Source organism: Eptatretus burgeri, chromosome 5 (assembly GCF_056783735.1).
Source record: "Eptatretus burgeri isolate ZD-2024b chromosome 5, Ebu_testis_v1, whole genome shotgun sequence".
NCBI classification, from domain to species: domain Eukaryota; kingdom Metazoa; phylum Chordata; class Myxini; order Myxiniformes; family Myxinidae; genus Eptatretus; species Eptatretus burgeri.
The window spans coordinates 91384354-91401503 of NC_140965.1; the positions used below are offsets into that span (position 1 = coordinate 91384354).

Genomic DNA, 17150 nt, shown 5'->3' on the forward strand with positions numbered 1-17150 from the left:
TTCATATGGAAATGCAAAACTGACCGAACCCAAAACACAACTCCTTGAGCCCATGAAAAACCAGAGTTCCACATTCAGGATCAAAATGATAAGTGCACAAAGCTAATCCTTCAGTGTCAGTACACCTTGGGTGTTGACACTTCTTTCAGCTCCTTTTGAATTCGATACTGATTTTTGTTTGATGGGAGGTGACTGGGATTCTATATGGAAACTGAACTTTGGAACCCTCTTCATTAAAAGTCGTATATCATGTCGTGTGGCCCGCTTTTGTGGGGCTCTGATAATGGTTTCGATTGGGCAATTTGTCATCGCAGAAGGCATTCCTAACTTCCGTTGTATTTAATGATGCTAAAAATCCAAAAGACCGATTCAGTTACGCGAATGAAGAATCACAATAACGACATCACCACCTCATGTCATGAAAGACCAAATTGACTTGTTAAAAATAGATAAATAATTATTAACAATCACAATCAAAGACGACAACAATGAACCAACCTTGTAAGTGATATTTTCACACGCTTCATCAACTGATGCATTGAGTATAGGAAATGATGTCAGGGCAAGAGACGCAGCCTAGAAGAGAGAAACGAAAAGCTTGAGAAACAGCTAATCAAGTTGTTGGAATGAAGAGCATCAAGAATAAATAAATAGCAGAGTGAAACATTTTACCTTGATGAAAAAAGGCAAATATGAGAGGGTGACACCATATTTCTCTGCCAGAGGTTTCAGTGTCTGGCGTAGTATCACCAAAGAAGTGACATCACACTCATCGCACAATAGGAAATGAGGAACACGGAGGGCGGCCGACATGGAACGCACCATGGCACGAGCAAATCCTGAAGGTAGGAGTACCAGAGTTAGTGCGAGTGTGTGTGTGTGTGTGTGTGTGTGTGTGTGTGTGTGTGTGTGTGTGTGTGTGTGTGTGTGTGTGTGTGTGTGTGTGTGTGTGTGTGTGTGTGTGTGTGTGTGTGTGTGTGTGTGTGTGTGTGTGTGTGGTTATACAACGTGTGAGGACAAAAACTGACCACCATCACAATTTGCAATTCAAACACTGCACAAGGGGTCTGCTTGTCATTCATCTTATTCTTCTTCTTTCTTACTCTTTTTTTTTTTATGGTGGAGGTAGAGAGTAACATATTAGAATCCAACGTCAAGTTTGGTTAACCATTTGCCGGCTTCAAACGGAAACGCTCTTCAAATCACCCTTGCACGATCATTCTGGTGTCAGGTGTTGGGTCCGGTGTAACTGGGTGCAGTGGAGTTCCACATCTGTCTGTCTTTAATCCTCCATTTGTAGAAAACTTGACTTCTTCCCTGGAGTGTCAGGAATCGCCTTCAGAAAGATCAGATCTTCATTTGGAGCTCAATTGCTGGTTGTGATGTGGTTGCGTTGGGAACGTAACGAGCTATTTCAATGGCACGTTGGTGCTCGACCTTATTTCCAGCATTCTTCTGCAGAGTTATCTTTGGTGGGTGCAGAATCGCTTCCTGGATTCGAGCGTGGTCATTGGTGGTCATGTGATGTCACCGTTTAATGGGAAGCCAGGTTTTCCATGGGCTTTCGATGTTTATGCACACAGGCTATATATTGGAAGGTTATACAGTGGTGCTACATTAACCAAGACGAGAAGCAAAGGTAGTTGTGTTCTCTGCAGGGTATCAGACATTGTCCAGTCCCAGTGTTCAGCTTTATGTCAACCAATTTCAGGCATATCTGACATAAACTGGGGTATCTTCTTCTCCTGCGGAGTAGATTAGCACTGTTGACACGATGCGAAGGGTGGCGGTGTTTGTTCTCCGTGCAATTCCTGCAGGTCTGTGCACAATGACTTTGCTTTTCATGTGACATTCTGTGTCGGAGTGGAGACCCATCCAGGATTGTGCCCAATAGCCCAGAAGACTGTTTCGGCAGCACCGACGCTCTGCACAGAGTACGGTCCCAATGAATGGATGGATTCTGAAGGCGATTACAGAACGCAAAGCTTCTGTCAAGAGTTACCCCTAGATATTTAGGGAGCTTCTCGTGTTGCATCTGTTGGGCACAGAGGTTGACTGTGAGCTTCTGCTCAGTCGGCTGTAGGTCAAGTCGAACAATGATACAGCTGTCTTTCTTTCGGTTTGAGCCAAGTTTGCCAGTACTGAACTTGAAATACTGCTGGAGCTCCTTCAGTAACTTCATAAGGATGTCTTGGACCTCTTGTTTTGTGCGGCAAATCAGCAGAATAATCAAATTTTCTTCTGCCGTTGGCAGGGAGGTCGCTGGGGACAGTCGTTGGTGGCCACCAACCTTTGCGGCAAGCTATTATTTAGTTATGAGGTCAACTTACCATCCTTCCCATGTGCTCGTAGCATGGAAGAAAGGAGTTGTACAACATGATGGCATCTGAAGACCCATGACACCTTCAGAACCAAGCCATCCCACCAGTGCCGTAAGATGGCTGAATGGTGGATAAATGTGACTGTGTTGATGCTTTTGCACCATCTCACTTAAACGTGGGTGGTAAGTGCCAAACCTGGTCACGTATACAGTGACCCTTGCTTGTTCTGTTGGGATGTGTTTCTCCAAATTGGTGGCACATGGCATTGCAGCAGCACTGGACCTTTATTACTCTTTATCAAATAAAAAAGGCCACGTTAATGGATGCCTTGAGAAAGTTTGGCTGAACACCAACAAAGGATTTGTTGAAACACACACCTCACCAGTGGTTTCATCATCCCCTTGGTGAAGCACAAAAAACACTGGAAAAACTGAGGGCTTGGGTTATGACTATTCCAAAACAAAACACCAGTGAAGACAGGCAAGTGGAACGACGTAACAAACATCGGGTTTGGTTCTGCACCTTTTATTGGTTCCGTCTTGTCTTTTTTGATGCCATCAAAGCTCGAAGCATGAGAAGCTTGAACTTTAGTCGTTTCTGGGACATGTCTGGTTAGGTAATCAGTTTGTGGAGGTTCTGGAGTTGGTGTCGATAGAATCGCGCCGGTTTGCTGAGCAAGGTAAGCCATGATGTCTTCCTTGAGGACACGGTGACCCTTTCCGGAGCCAAGGACTTCAGCGAGCTTCACCTAGGCAAGCAATGCAAGTGAAAGTATAAACAATTTTTATAATAATGAAGCTTATCCTTCAAGTGTTTGAAAGGCAACCCTGGAAATTATGCTCATTTCCATTAGTATTGAGACCAATTTCAGGAGTAAACTGCTGAACTTTCTATGCTCTGCCACCATAGAAGTTATTCCATACCAAATTTGGAGAGAGACAAATTATCCCCAAATAATCAGATCAATGTGCTCAAGTGAGATTCCAACTTCAACACTGAAAAGGTTTGAGGAGATGAATTTCCCAGAATTGTTACAACTGTATACCGAATTCAGAAGATGATTTTATAATGGGAGATTTGCATCGAGCTGGCTGGCATTCCTATTTGAACACACCTTATAGTCTGAGGATACTTGGAAACCTGGGTTCAAACCACAAATACGGCACTGTTTATTAGCACTGTCGTGTCCAGGGGGTTTAACCCCAACCTGGATGGATAGCCAAGCTTCTCCCTTGAAGGCCTACAGCCAAGACTCGGACATTAATGCGTGCGCGGGAAGGGGGAGCAATGGCGGAGGGGTGGAGGAGCACAGCACAGGTGGGGGTTTATACTCGAACCCCACTACAAATACATGGACAGGCTTCTTAAAAGGAACACATTTAATGAAATAGACAAATATTTACAAAGGACAATGATAATAATGAAGTAACTAAATCCTATAGTCGAGGCACTTCTTCACAGACTCAAATACAGACAAAATTAAAAGAAAACCCTTTCAACTATTCTTGTACTTAGCTTGGCCCAGAGCTGGTCTTTGTGGAATTTGGAATTGAGGCGCTTCCACCAGCACGTGCAGACGCGCACAAAATGGCACCTCGTCGCTTCTCTCGTAGCGGGACAAACACATACCAGGCAATCCACGAGCGGCACTCCACACCAAGGCTCAGAGACCCAATGCAGCGACTTGGTGGGCCGATCATCCTCACCGACCCAATCAAGAGCCAAAGGCCAGTGTCTTGCTTCACCACGTGAACCAAGTAGCCTCAACACGAATACAAAGATCATGCCGTCGTCCTCGTGCTTGCGCTCAACCTGAACTCCCACTTCTTACTGACTAACGTCTCCGAAACCACTGTTTCCTCCTCTGAACTCTCCGTGCTCATGCTCTCTCATGCTCTCTCTCTAAAATGTGCAATCAACCCTTCCTCTCCGAGTTGCGCCTAACAATCCTCTGCGTCCGGGGGCGTGGCCCGCTCGCACGAAAATCCCAGAAAGGCAAGGCTTCTGCCTGCTCGGCTAGCTTCTGACGTCAGGCCCATCAATCATCAGCCTCAGGGGCTTCGCCCGCCATCACCCTTGGAGGCGGGGCTTTCCGCCCGGTTGTAGTTGTTATAGGGACGTGTTTCCCCACCTTTATTGCCGATCTTGAAATATAAAAACATTGGGGAAAAAAAAAAAAAAAATCATCGGTGGGCAATTACATACTGGGGAAACTTATTTTCTTACTCCCTAACTAATCAACACCGGACCACCTCCTGTGTGGTGACACGTAACACTTAAACTCACAGTTTCCCTCCTTAATCACGATGAGATGCCTCCTACATGTCCACGGACTAAACTCTATTCAATGCGAAATTCCATGTTAAATTCCTCCATCTACCCCCACAACCATAACAGCACATTGTCTCAAAATTATGTCATCCTTTGTGTAATGTATGCACAAGCTCCTCCATTCACCTAACGTTTAAGTTTGAGCAAAAGATGCACAAGGATAAATGAGCACATTATCCACATAACCGAGAATTTGCGACACGTAGTTTGTGAAACACGTAACACAGTCAATATGAGAGATGACATTGAAGGAAAACTACAAGGAAACACTAGGAGGCAGATGTAGAGGGAGAATGTTGGAAAGACAGAAGAATGGTTCCAAATATAATCCACTCGACGCCAAACTGGTCAGTCTCGACATCAGACGCAAAGCTGACGGAATCTATCATTGTTGCAGACATCAGCCATTATTCTTCTCAAACCCTCCACCCCATCAACATGTTGCTTCTTTACCTTAATGGGTGGATATTCAAAATATCAAACAAGTCAGTCAGTCATCTCTGGACATTTCTTGAACACTTAAAAACTGTTTGGCACCCAACCATAATATTCAAGCTATTTGCTAATGACAATTTGGTGGTCCTTACCGACAAGTCAATCAATTTTCTTCACAAACATATACAACTGGTCACTCGATGGATAAAATCTACCTAATGATCTTGTTGACGCAGCTAATGCCACAAGACAGCCTTGTCACACCAAACTGATTCTTGGTCCACAAGTAGCAAATACATTTAAATGGCGATTAGCCCTCGACTTCTACATCAGAATTTTTAAAAATACAAAAATTATCTCACATTGTGCTCTGCAGCAAGCCTGCGCACAGCAGGTGTAGCAAGTGACTTGTGCTGACCTTCAGCTGCACTTCCTCCAACTTCTTCAGCAACCTCTTCATCCATTTGTACCACGCCATCTGCACAAATGCAATTGCTCTTCCTACTCTCTCATTCTTTCCCAACACCCCATCACTCTATCTCTCAAACTCCAAACAACTCCCCCCCCCCCCCGGTGAAAATTGTAATGTTTTTCTTTTAAAACATCTGTATGTGCTCATCTTAAACTCGAGTTTTATACTAACCAAGTGGTTTTGAGTTGACAATTCATCGAAAAGTAATTATTTTTGATGTCTTCTGTTTTTTCATCTTCTGTTTCTACTTTTCCTCGATATGTTAAGAGTTTTAAGTCGTCGATTTTTCTATTTTTAATAATAAAGGACTTCAAAAGACTCTGTCTTGTTTCAAACGCCACCACGCACACACCCCATGTAAGAGAAGTGCAATATGTTCTTTGGAAATGTGCTCCTCACTTCTCCCCACTCCACCCTCCCGGACTCGCTAATAATGGCTCCAATCATCTCACAGTGTCACCTTCCACCCCCTCTAACCAGGATGCTCTTTTATTCGTGTAGCACCTGTGGATTCTGTCTCTATGTCGAGCAGTGGTCGGCCCACATATGCTGTGGCTTCAGGAGCGTAGTACAGACGTTTCACTACTCCATCATAGCGGCTGGTGATTGTGACGGATGCTTTATCACTCTGCACCTCACACACTGGCTCAAACTGAGCCACCCTGGAACCCTCAGTCACAAACCTGGCCAGAGGAGGAAAATAGCGACAGTTAATTACTTGCCAATCACAAAGAATGACTAATTTCTCAAGAGCACATGTTGCATGTCAAGTGGAAAAAAACAAAAAACAAAAACAAACAAAAAAAAAACTTACCATTCTTTGATGGTAACTTCTCTTATCCCCTCTCCAATGTCCGAGAGATTGAACTGTACGATCGGAAAAGAAGACACTGGAAACAAAAGGTCACAAGATTAGCTCAATGAGAAAGGAACATCAAGCTTCCGAGCAATGAGTCTAAAGCATGGGAAATTAAAAAAAAAAATCTTCTCATTAATGTGCGTCTTACATGCAGAAAGATGCAGACGGTGGGCTGGTTGCTGGACTCCATGTTTCCAGATTCCAATTACAGCTCGAATACTCACAACCTGAAGACAAAGAAGTTTTTCTTGCCTCTCATATCAAAATTATGAAAGGTCCCGCTGTGGGCGGACGAGGAGACTTATCCGATGCATTTCAACCTGGACAACGACCGTATTTTTTCTGAGTACAAGTCGATACTTCCCCACCTCCCGGAACTCCGAGCCATGACTTGTACTCGGAATCGACTTATCTATGGTTTCAGACTTTGAATTGCGTAAATGAAAAACAAAAATTGCAACGCGAGACGTTTTCTGAAATAAATTGTACAATTGTTAATTTAAAAACACACTGCAGACATCATTGCCCGGAATGCTTGCCGATCGGGTGAACAATTAAACGTTCATCCGCTCAGAAGCGTGCAAAATTATCCGATCAATAACAAGCACGAACTCACCAATTACGCTCGATGCATCCCTTTCAATCTCAATCATATGTATCCATCCTTACTAGGTATTCTTCTCAAAATGCCTCGCCTAAAGTCACGCAAATTTTAAAAGGGCAGCTCTTAAGTTGGAAGTTGTAAAGTTCGCCGAGGACAATACAATGTTGGGAGCATGAGTGCACTGCCGCGCAGTTGCTGAGCATAACTGGTCGGCGACTGCGCTGCTGCGCAGTTGCTGAGCATGACTGGTTGGCGACTGCGCTGCTGCGCAGTTGCTGAGCATGACTGGTTGGCAGCATAGTTGATGTAGCTTTGTCTTATACTCCAAATCGACTTTGATCCTGTAAAAGGAGCCGTGCGTGAGTTCTACCCATTGGTTGGACAGATCGCCTGACTCCACGTACAATTTCTGTATGACTGCCACCAAATTAGGACCCTTTTGGAACACTTCCTCTCAAGCAGCACTTTTACTATGGAGGTTGCACATGTTTGCTATTATTTCTGACGATTTTCTCCTAAAATTGACTGGTTTCTGTTTAGTCTGTGATAGCATGATCGGGGAGTAGAAAGTGTTACATATTCCACTGTTTCGACGTGGGAATGCCTGCCGACTTTATGAGTGGGAGGAGGGTGAAAGTAAAGATGGGACAACTTTGGGGGGGGGGGGTTGAAGGCTTGAGTGAGGGGAGGGCATTGATGCCTTAGGGTTGAGAGGGGAAGGTCCAAGTCTTTCACGGACCATCTGGCCATGCCCTGACGTTCAACTGAAAGTAAGAGGAATTTGGTATTTGGCCAGAGCGCTGGAAATAACTCGCCTACTCATTGCAGAAGTCACCATGAGATCTTGTACATCCATCAACTAATGCCGAGCCGACAGACAGGACCACCCAGATTAACATCAATCAGAGGAACAGCACACAATGTGGTGCAACACCTTGCCTGCAAAGCACCAATCCGAGAATCTATCTCAGACTAGAGAACTCAGAGGTACACTTCCTCTGCACCACACTCTTGAATTTAGAGTCGCAGTTATCAGTACTACTGGGGTTCTGAACCCTATCCCCAACTCCCCCCTCCCCCTTCCCTGTTTTCTGGACCAAAAAAAATTGGGAAAAGAAGAACTGCACAGGCAATTGTGCTCTGAACACAAAGCCAATGAGTTGAAGGTACAATCCAATCCATCCATCCATCTATTGGGACCATACTCTGTACAGAGCATTGGTGCTGCCTAAGCAATCTCCTGGGCTATTTGGCATAATCATGGATGGATCGCCACTCTGACGCAGGATACTCAAATGGCTCAATCATCCCAGCAAGCTGGTGTTCATTTTGCCGACTTCAGAAGGATGACAGGCTGAGTCAACCCCACCTGGTAGTAATTCCACAGCTAAGCAGGATTTGAACTCAGGACCCTCGGATCCCAAGCCCACCACCCGAACCATCAAGCCAACACCAGGCATGAATGAGTTAAAACTACCTTGTGTCATACCATTTAATGCCATCAAGTGATTTTTATTCACAAATTAAGTCTCACACCTTTTATTTATTTGCATTTGGCTCTACTTTGCTTTTTGGCAATAAAGACATGAAATTCAGCTCATGCCTGATGAGATTTGAACGAGTCAACAAGCTGAGCATGTTCATCGAACAGCTGTGGTGGTGGTGGTCCTGGACTTCCAGTCATTCGCTACTTTCATGCACCAGAAAAAGACAAGGTCCTTCCAGAATTCCTGTGATTACCCAATTTAAACGTTGAGGCTTTGTTTGATATATATATATATATATATATATATATATATATATATATATATATATATATATATATATATATATATATATATATATATATATATATATATATATATATATATATATTTCCAGCAATCTCTGTGTGTGTGTCTGTGTGTGTGTGTGTGTGACTGCTGTTTCTCGACAACCACTGGTCCGATCTAATTGAAACTTGCCAGTTATATTGCTGGGGACCTGAGAATGTGCCTTTTCAAGGTTTGATATTAATCGGACAAGTGCTTCCCAAGTTATGGTCATTTATTTACCAACCAATGGGAAGACACGTTGTTGCGTGGGCGTGGCCGATGGGGAAGGGAATCTCAGCCGCGTTCCCCATTACGGGTTACAACGTACGGGCTTCCGGAGAGTGATGACCGTGTATTCTAATAATTTCTCGATTTCTTATGCGCATTTATAGATAAACACAATGCCCCAAGTTATGATCGTTTTCATATTAGCGGGTGTATAAATTTCGGGAATATCAGAGTGCTGGTATGCTCCGAACCAGGAAGTAAATTTTTTCTCTCTCTTCTCTTCTCTTTTTGTTTTTCCTTGCCACGACATTGCGAAAAGGTAAAATATGTTGGCGCTAATTGAATAATTGGGTATTAAAAATAAATTGCGAATAATCGTAACTGCGAATAATATCGAACTTCCGGGTCACGCACGTACGGGCACGTGAGAGCGAAGAAACGGCCTGTGTGGTTTATTTATTTATTATTGTTATTATTTTTTTTTTTACGGGCACGTACTAGTATTACTAAAACTCTCATCATGTATGTATGTATGTATGTATGTATGTATGTATGTATGTATGTATGTATGTATGTTCCCGAAATACAACCAAAACAGTACACGATAGCACAAAAAGTTTAGGGCCACCTTACTCACCATTCTCCTGTGGTGTGCAGTATCAACTTTCGTTCAAATCGGGCAACGAAAAAATTATTAAGAAATCAATTCCCGATTCAGTCAAGTACTTTTCAGGAGAATTTGATCAATGCAAACAACTTCAGCAGTATAGTTCGCTGGAGCTATCTTTTTCTGTTTTTTTTAATTATTATTATTTTTATCAACCGCTGTCACAACGGGAACCCAACGGAATCACGAGTCGTCGAGTATGTGTATATATATATATATATATATATATATATATATATATATATATATATATATATATATATATATATATATATATATATATATATATATATATATATATATATATATATATATATATATATATATATATATATATATATATAAGCAATGATCGTATTTAAATCAGTCTCCTATTGAAGAAATGGCTGGTTTCATTAGACTACAGGTACCTGAACGAGAAATCAATCAGTAGAACAAAATATTCAAAACGAATATGTTAATATTTCATTGACAGCGCAAGTTTGATGAGCACTCAACTCAAACCAATGACACATGATTTTATTGATTCAAAAAGTTGGTCATTCAACATAATACGGCAAGTTAAATCACATTCAATCGTGGAAAATCAATCGTGAATTTTGCCCCTTTCATCTATTGCCCTGATGGTACAGGCCAGAGAGATGGGCAGGTGGCTTGAGCCCGCATTGTGTTGCAATTTCAGGTAATACTGAGAATTTATGAGGCAAAACTTTATTCCAATGATGAGTGGTGCCGTTTATCCGAGATGTAGGATGGAATATTTTATTGTCGTTTTGAAGGTTTTGTTTATTATCAGATCAAAGTGTTTCCCAGAAATGACATACCGCATTAGGGTGTGCACAGTGACATTGTGATGCCCGATGAGCTCTCCTGGAATGTCTTTCAGTTTCAATTTTTCCACATTAACCACGTGCAAGGGTGTACACGGTGGGGTGATCACAGGGGGGTGAGGAAATGCCCCCCCCCACCTCTTTAAAGCCAGTGTAGCTTAAATTACAATTCCACCATGAAAATATCATGATGACAAAATATCACTACATGACAGAACAGTTGCCTGTGATGTAAAAACTCACATGAATCGTCACATAGAGTGAAAACTCTCAAATCCGAAAATCCAAACTTAAAAAAAAAGTTTATATAAAATAATTATTGCGAGTCTGCTTAATACCGATTCATGTGCTGGTGTGACGGGCACATTCAAGATCTGTATTTGGACAGTTACACGTGCATGGGACTCTGACACGACCAACATTCAAAAATGCATGGCATAGGACTTTTGACCACTTACCATGTTCAATGACATTGAGCAACCTGAAGGTTTTAAACTTTCAAGTGGGAAGGATGACGCAGCAGAATTGATACATGATGCAAAACATTGAAGTGGTGAAGGACTTGCATGAAGAAGACATCATTCAGTGGATGAATTGCGAAACGTGAAGCACCTGTGGGTCTGTCAGATGACGGATGAAGAGGTTGTCGACATAATTATTAACGTAAGTAATGACGACAGTGAAGAAGAAAAGCAGAAGATGACCAATGATCAAGAAATAAAAGTTGGAGAACAGTATGTAAGCTTCTTGTAGGGGATGAATTTTATCTTTCAACAAGAAATAATTAATATTTATCTTAACCAAGAGAAACTAATGAAGGACAAACTGAACTTCATTAAAAAAGAAGAGTCTAAGGAAATGTTTAAGAGGGAAACAAAGCATTGTAAACAAACTAAATGGTAACAAGTCTGAAGACGACAATGGTTCACGAGCGGTATATGACGATGTAGATTGTTTCAGAAGTCAAGGATGAGAAAATGTGATAATTTTTGACCAAGTTATAATTAATTATAGTGGCCTTCAATCAACAGCTGCAAAATGTTGAAAACCTGGTTTCGTTCAACAACTTTCAAAATTTGACCTTTGCATAACCTTTAAAAGTCACAAAACAATGTTGTGGACATTAAAATAAGGAAACAGGATACGTGCTATAGCTTATTGGAGTTAGTTCAACGAAGAAGGTCAAAAACCCGTTTTGATTCCCACAACTTTGAAAATTTGACCTTTGTGAACTTTAAAGGTCAAAGGTCAAGGATTATGACCTTTGGTGCAAAACTTCCTCTGGAACATTCCAGGAACAATATAACGTCATATAGGCTATATGGCATTTCGCATTCCTCGGATTATCCATACTTTGATGAAATCAGCGTAAAAACAAACTTGAAGGGGTGCCACGGGCAAGGTGTTCGAGATAGAGCAAAATGGTTTCAAAACTTTAGGTGGGGAATGACCTCAAGATTATGCTTAAAAAATATTGTCATCGAAGCTCTCAAGGTTTGGGTGGTCATATGATTTTTTACATCAAAATTCACAATTTTCTAAGTTTTTGACCTTGTGACCTTGACCTTGGGATGAAATTGAAAAATCGGACAATGACAAGTTTTAGATAATTCATTTTGCTATTCAAATACCGAAGAACCCATTCCATTCAGTCAATTCCCTCGGAGAAGATAGATTTTTAATCCGACTACCCCCTAAAAATGTCTATTTTTTGGGCGTGGCTCCGCCCACAATGGGCGTAGCACACCCTCATCCAGGAAAACACAACTAGACATTGATATCGAACACATAACCAAGTTTCATCAAGATCGGATCAAAGTCCACGGAGTTATGCTCTGGACAGACAGACACACAGACATAACGAATATAGTGGTCACTCTGGCTGGTGCTCGTGGATCAATTAAAGCTCTCGACAAAACATGTCCTTCACTACCCCTCATCATTTGTCCAACCCTCCCTCCATTTTTAGTGCAGTATAGTAGAAAAATCGTGCAAATTATGATACAAGCATCAAATTTGGCATTTCTGTTCTGCAGGGCTTTCTGATCAAACCTGCCCGATTGGCCATTTGAAAATCCAAATTTGAAAAAAAAATAAAAAACTTCAAAAAAATTTGAAGTCACAGCTGGCTGAAATTCTTGAAGCACAAGTGAACATCCCAGACAGAGGACCAAGGGGAGATGCAGTCATCATTGATGGTTCAGCACTTATCAATGCCCTACCTCCACGCACTTCAAAGATATTTGATGACTATGCGAAAGAAGACATCATCCCAAAGGTGGAATCCTATGGTGCCAGGTACGAGAGGGTGGACGCTGTGTTTGATGTGTACAAGACGTCAAGTCTGAAGTCCGAGGCAAGGTCGAAAAGGGGGCAAGGAATCAGAAGAAGTGACAGGAACCAGTAAGACCCCAAGTAACTGGAGAAGCTTTCTTTGAGATGACAGCAACAAGACTGAGCTGTTTCATTTCCTTGCGGAAAAGATGTGTGAAGCACAGACGACAAGCACAGTCATTGTCACAAAAGGAGAAGATGCCATTAGCAACACAAGGAAGTCACTGGATGCTGTGTCTCCATGTTGTCATGAAGAAGCTGACACTCAAATATTTGTACACGCCAGGGATTCAACAACGGATGGTAGCAAGTCTATCTTGTATATTATTTCCGAGTTTGTGGTTTCGTGTCGCGCTATCTTCGACTTTCTTCTGCGCTCGAGTAACGTGATATTCGGCTTACATTATCTCAAAGACCATATGAGGTGCATGGTACAAAAAAAAAAGTAAATAAAATGGTTCTGAAACAGTGAAATCGTATTCCACTTACTGCCTTAAAGTAAAATTACTACTGATACTCTGCATCAGTTCCTTTCTCAAACACACCCACCCCAACATGTCACGCAGAGCGCGGGTTATGCTCGTTATCATTAAGGCTAATGACACCGACGTACTAGTCATAGCAATATCTGTACTGCCATCCTTACATGAACTAGGTCTTGAGAACATGTTATGTGGATTGCCTTTGACCAAGGAGCCGATGCATGATGGATTCCAGTCCTTGAGGTAGTTTCTGCAATAGGGCCTGAGAAAGCAAGAGGGATCCCATACTTCCATGCGTTCACTGGATGTGACATCTTGTCTGCCTTCCGCGGTAAAGGGAAGAAAACTGCATGGCAGACTTGGAACGTCTTTGATGATGTTTCTGAAACATTCACCAATCTCAGGCAGCATCCAACATTGATTCGTGATCTTGGCTTTTTTGAAGTTGTTTTTTTTTTTCAAATTTTTCAAAATTTGGATTTTCAATTGGCCAATCAGGCAGATTTGATTAGAATCCCCTGGAGAACAAATGTGCCAAATTTGATCATCGTTTGCACGGTTCCTCTCAAAAATTACTGTTATCTGCCCCACTATTTGTCCTTCAACCTTGCTGTTGGTGTTTCCCCCTCTCTATACTGTTCCTGTTATATCTTGATCCATTCAGCGTTATGTTGTTGCTCTTCCACAAGCCTCGACTTCGTATCCCCAAAAAACAAAGTAATTAAATAAATAGTGTTTCATATTCTAAAATCAAAAAATTATATAAATCCGAATACCGTTCGGTCCCAAGGAATTCGGATTTGAGAGTACTCACTGTATTTGACCATTTTTGCAAGAATTAATAGTCATCATTTTGGGGTCAAAATAATTGTTAAGAATTTGATAAATATCAGATTTGTTAAACATCTGGCATGCGGCAACTCGGCCCGACTCCCCAAGGCTTCACCCGCCCTCAAGTACGACGGCATTTTCAAAATGATGTATTTCCGTCCTCGAATGGCGGATCACACAATCATGCAGAAACACAAACGGCTGGTGGTGGGACAAAGAAGCGATGGGACAGGAACACCAAGAGAATAGCGCCGTCGTCACCATTGAGCGTGCCTATGCAAACAGAACAATGGAAAATGACATGAAAAGGATTATTGACATAGTCAGTCACAGGAAGAATAGATCATTCTTCTTCTAAAGCAGTAATTCTTAACCTGGGGGAAATGTCCACCAAGGGGATAATTTTCAGATTTCAGGGGGGAAATTAATTTTTAGGTTGAACAACTTTCAAACTATTTATTGCGTTGAATACGTCGTCCGAATACGCTTCCCAAGCGATGAAAAATTAGCGGAACAAAAATTCTGCGTTTAACAAAAAAGAAATGCAGTGTTTAACGACCGAAGACATCAATAGTTTTGCCAAGTGTATTGCCATTTTTAAATGATGCTCTGCAAAAAACATTCCCCTTAATACGAATGATTTGAATAATGATGAACTTTTGCTGATTTTAGGAATGCCAATGTTAAAATAATATAAGACTGTTAATATTATGCAATAAATTGTATCAATATTTGAATGAAAATGTTTATTGGAATAATTTTTAAAAATAAATTTTAGTTTTTTAAAAATTAATTTAGTGTTGATCACGTGGTGGGGGAAATATCATTATTCGGCAATTTCAAAGGGGGAAACAATACTAAAAATACACCCGTGCGGGAGTGACAGTCATCTCTGCGAGAAACAAGCATGAGTTCCTGTTACTTGGGTGTAGTGTTCTCGGGTCAGGAGGGATTTCTGGCCAACTTTGAAGTCACGTGACGCGAAAACGAAAGCGAATATCGAAAATCCGGCCCGACCAAATTTAGATATTGTCCCATAGATTCATATGCCACAATCAAATTCAAGATAACTTAAGAAATGTAGGAGGAGATAGATTTTGAAAATCGTCATTTTGCAACTACATGAAGCAGTTTTCGCAAAATTCAGTCACGTGACGTGTACGTATTCGAAGATATCGGTATTCTTTCGAATGGACATGAAAGACAAGGTCAGCTGCTATGCAATGACACCATTCACTAACTTTTACCATGCCCAGTAGAGAATATATAGCCTCCTGAAGGTAGGGCAGTTTTTGCAAACTTTGAAGTCACGTGACGCGAAAACGAAAGCAAAATTCGAAAATCCGTCTCGACCAAATGTAGATATTGTCCCATAGATTCATTTGCCACAATCAAATTCAAGATCGCGTGGGAAATGGCGGATAAGATAGAATTTGAAAATCGTCATTTTCGCAACTTCAAAGGCCTCGTGACGGTGACCTTTGGTGACCTTGAAAGTCATACCATCGTGTACGTCTCATCGACCTCTATCAGGATCACTAATGACCAGATCTCCCGCTTCAACTTCATTGTGAACGGACGGATGGACGGACATCGACACACATATTATTAGGTCATGCTCGAAGAGATGACCTAAAAAGGTTGAGAAACCCTGTTGAAAAGGATAAATTCCTTTTGATCATTATTGGATTTAAATGTTGTGACTTTAATCATTCATGTGACTCAAGTGATTTTTTTTTTTTTACTTGTTCTATGCTATAGCTCGTAGTGGAACCAGCCAGCATGCACACACACTTTAACACCTGGTGGGTCTCCATTCCATCTCCTGAAACCCACCCACGTGCGGAGGTAGCTATCAACAACAGCAACTTTCACGTGTAATATACACACACACTCACACTCTCTCTCTCTCTCTCTTCTTGGGGGAGGTGACAACACCTCCCAGAGTACATCTGCCTGCTGGCGAAGTGGACATTCGGGCAACATAGCCATCATTCAGGCAAAGCTGTAACCCCCCCTAAAAAAAACCAAAAAAAAAAAAACCAGCTCGTCTGTCAATGACCACGTGGGTCATCTGAGCCGCCGAGCCTGGGTCCGAATCTCGACCCAGATCGAAACCGTCACCCTAGTGTTTCACACGAAAGGTGATGCATCAAAAGGATGTTAAGCCGGAGGTCCCGTCTGCCGGCATCAGTTGATGGACGTTAACGACCCCACGCTGAATTCGCAAAGAGGAGGCGAGCCATCTCCGACACGCTGACCAAATCGCTGCCGAGCCCGCAGTGAGCCAAGTGGTCCGGTCTTCGTGTAGGTTTCTCGACACCAGGTGACACTCCTCACCGTTTGCCACGTCAGTGTACGATTGCTTTCTTGGAACGACCAACAAAACCGAGCAGGTGGTTCGTACGTGTCAAGTGAACGGCCTTGTTCGGATATGAAGGACAAACAATGGAACATTCCAACAATGCAAATGCGCACAATAGCCGTGACGTCATTCCCTCCCCCTCCCGCCATTTATAGATCCACCCCCTATGAATGGAATACAAAAAGGATCACGACACGAACACACGGGATACATTACAACAGGTGTGTTCCACCGTCGAGCTCGCAGGACCCGGCGTGTTAAGGTCACACCGTTTGTCCGTGTCCGTGTCTACAGCCCCAAATGACAATCACGAACCACCACTTACCCAAGTCCGATTACGTTCCAGCAACACACGTAAGACCGCCGCCATGCCACAGAATGCGTTCAAGCGAGCCAATCAACAACGAGCAAATTAACAGCGAGCCAATCAACAGCGACCTCCTCCATGGACACAACGTGATATTTTCGATCACGTGACTGGTTCCGACGTTTCCAGCAGCACACTCGGCGCGAGGACTTCCGGCAACGGAATAAAAACGGAAGACGTGTTGGACGAGTGGAGCGTGTCGGGTCACAC

At 42.3% G+C, this 17150-nt stretch overlaps 1 protein-coding gene across 2 annotated transcripts in view; it reads right to left on the minus strand.

The window, feature by feature from the left end:
* Positions 1-17150, minus strand: part of DBT (dihydrolipoamide branched chain transacylase E2) — a 31680-nt gene extending 14530 nt beyond the window's left edge. The window contains exons 1-8 of one of the 2 annotated variants that reach the window (XM_085882853.1): positions 16899-17150; positions 6567-6645; positions 6374-6449; positions 6064-6242; positions 5450-5565; positions 2844-3069; positions 673-839; positions 499-576 (exon numbers count right to left, since the gene is read on the minus strand). In XM_085882853.1, coding sequence (XP_085738979.1) covers positions 499-576; positions 673-839; positions 2844-3069; positions 5450-5565; positions 6064-6242; positions 6374-6449; positions 6567-6645; positions 16899-16943 — 966 coding nt within the window. In that variant the 5' untranslated portion in view covers positions 16944-17150. The remainder of the gene's footprint in view (positions 1-498; positions 577-672; positions 840-2843; positions 3070-5449; positions 5566-6063; positions 6243-6373; positions 6450-6566; positions 6646-16898) is intronic. The other variant, XM_085882852.1, reaches the window with a different exon arrangement.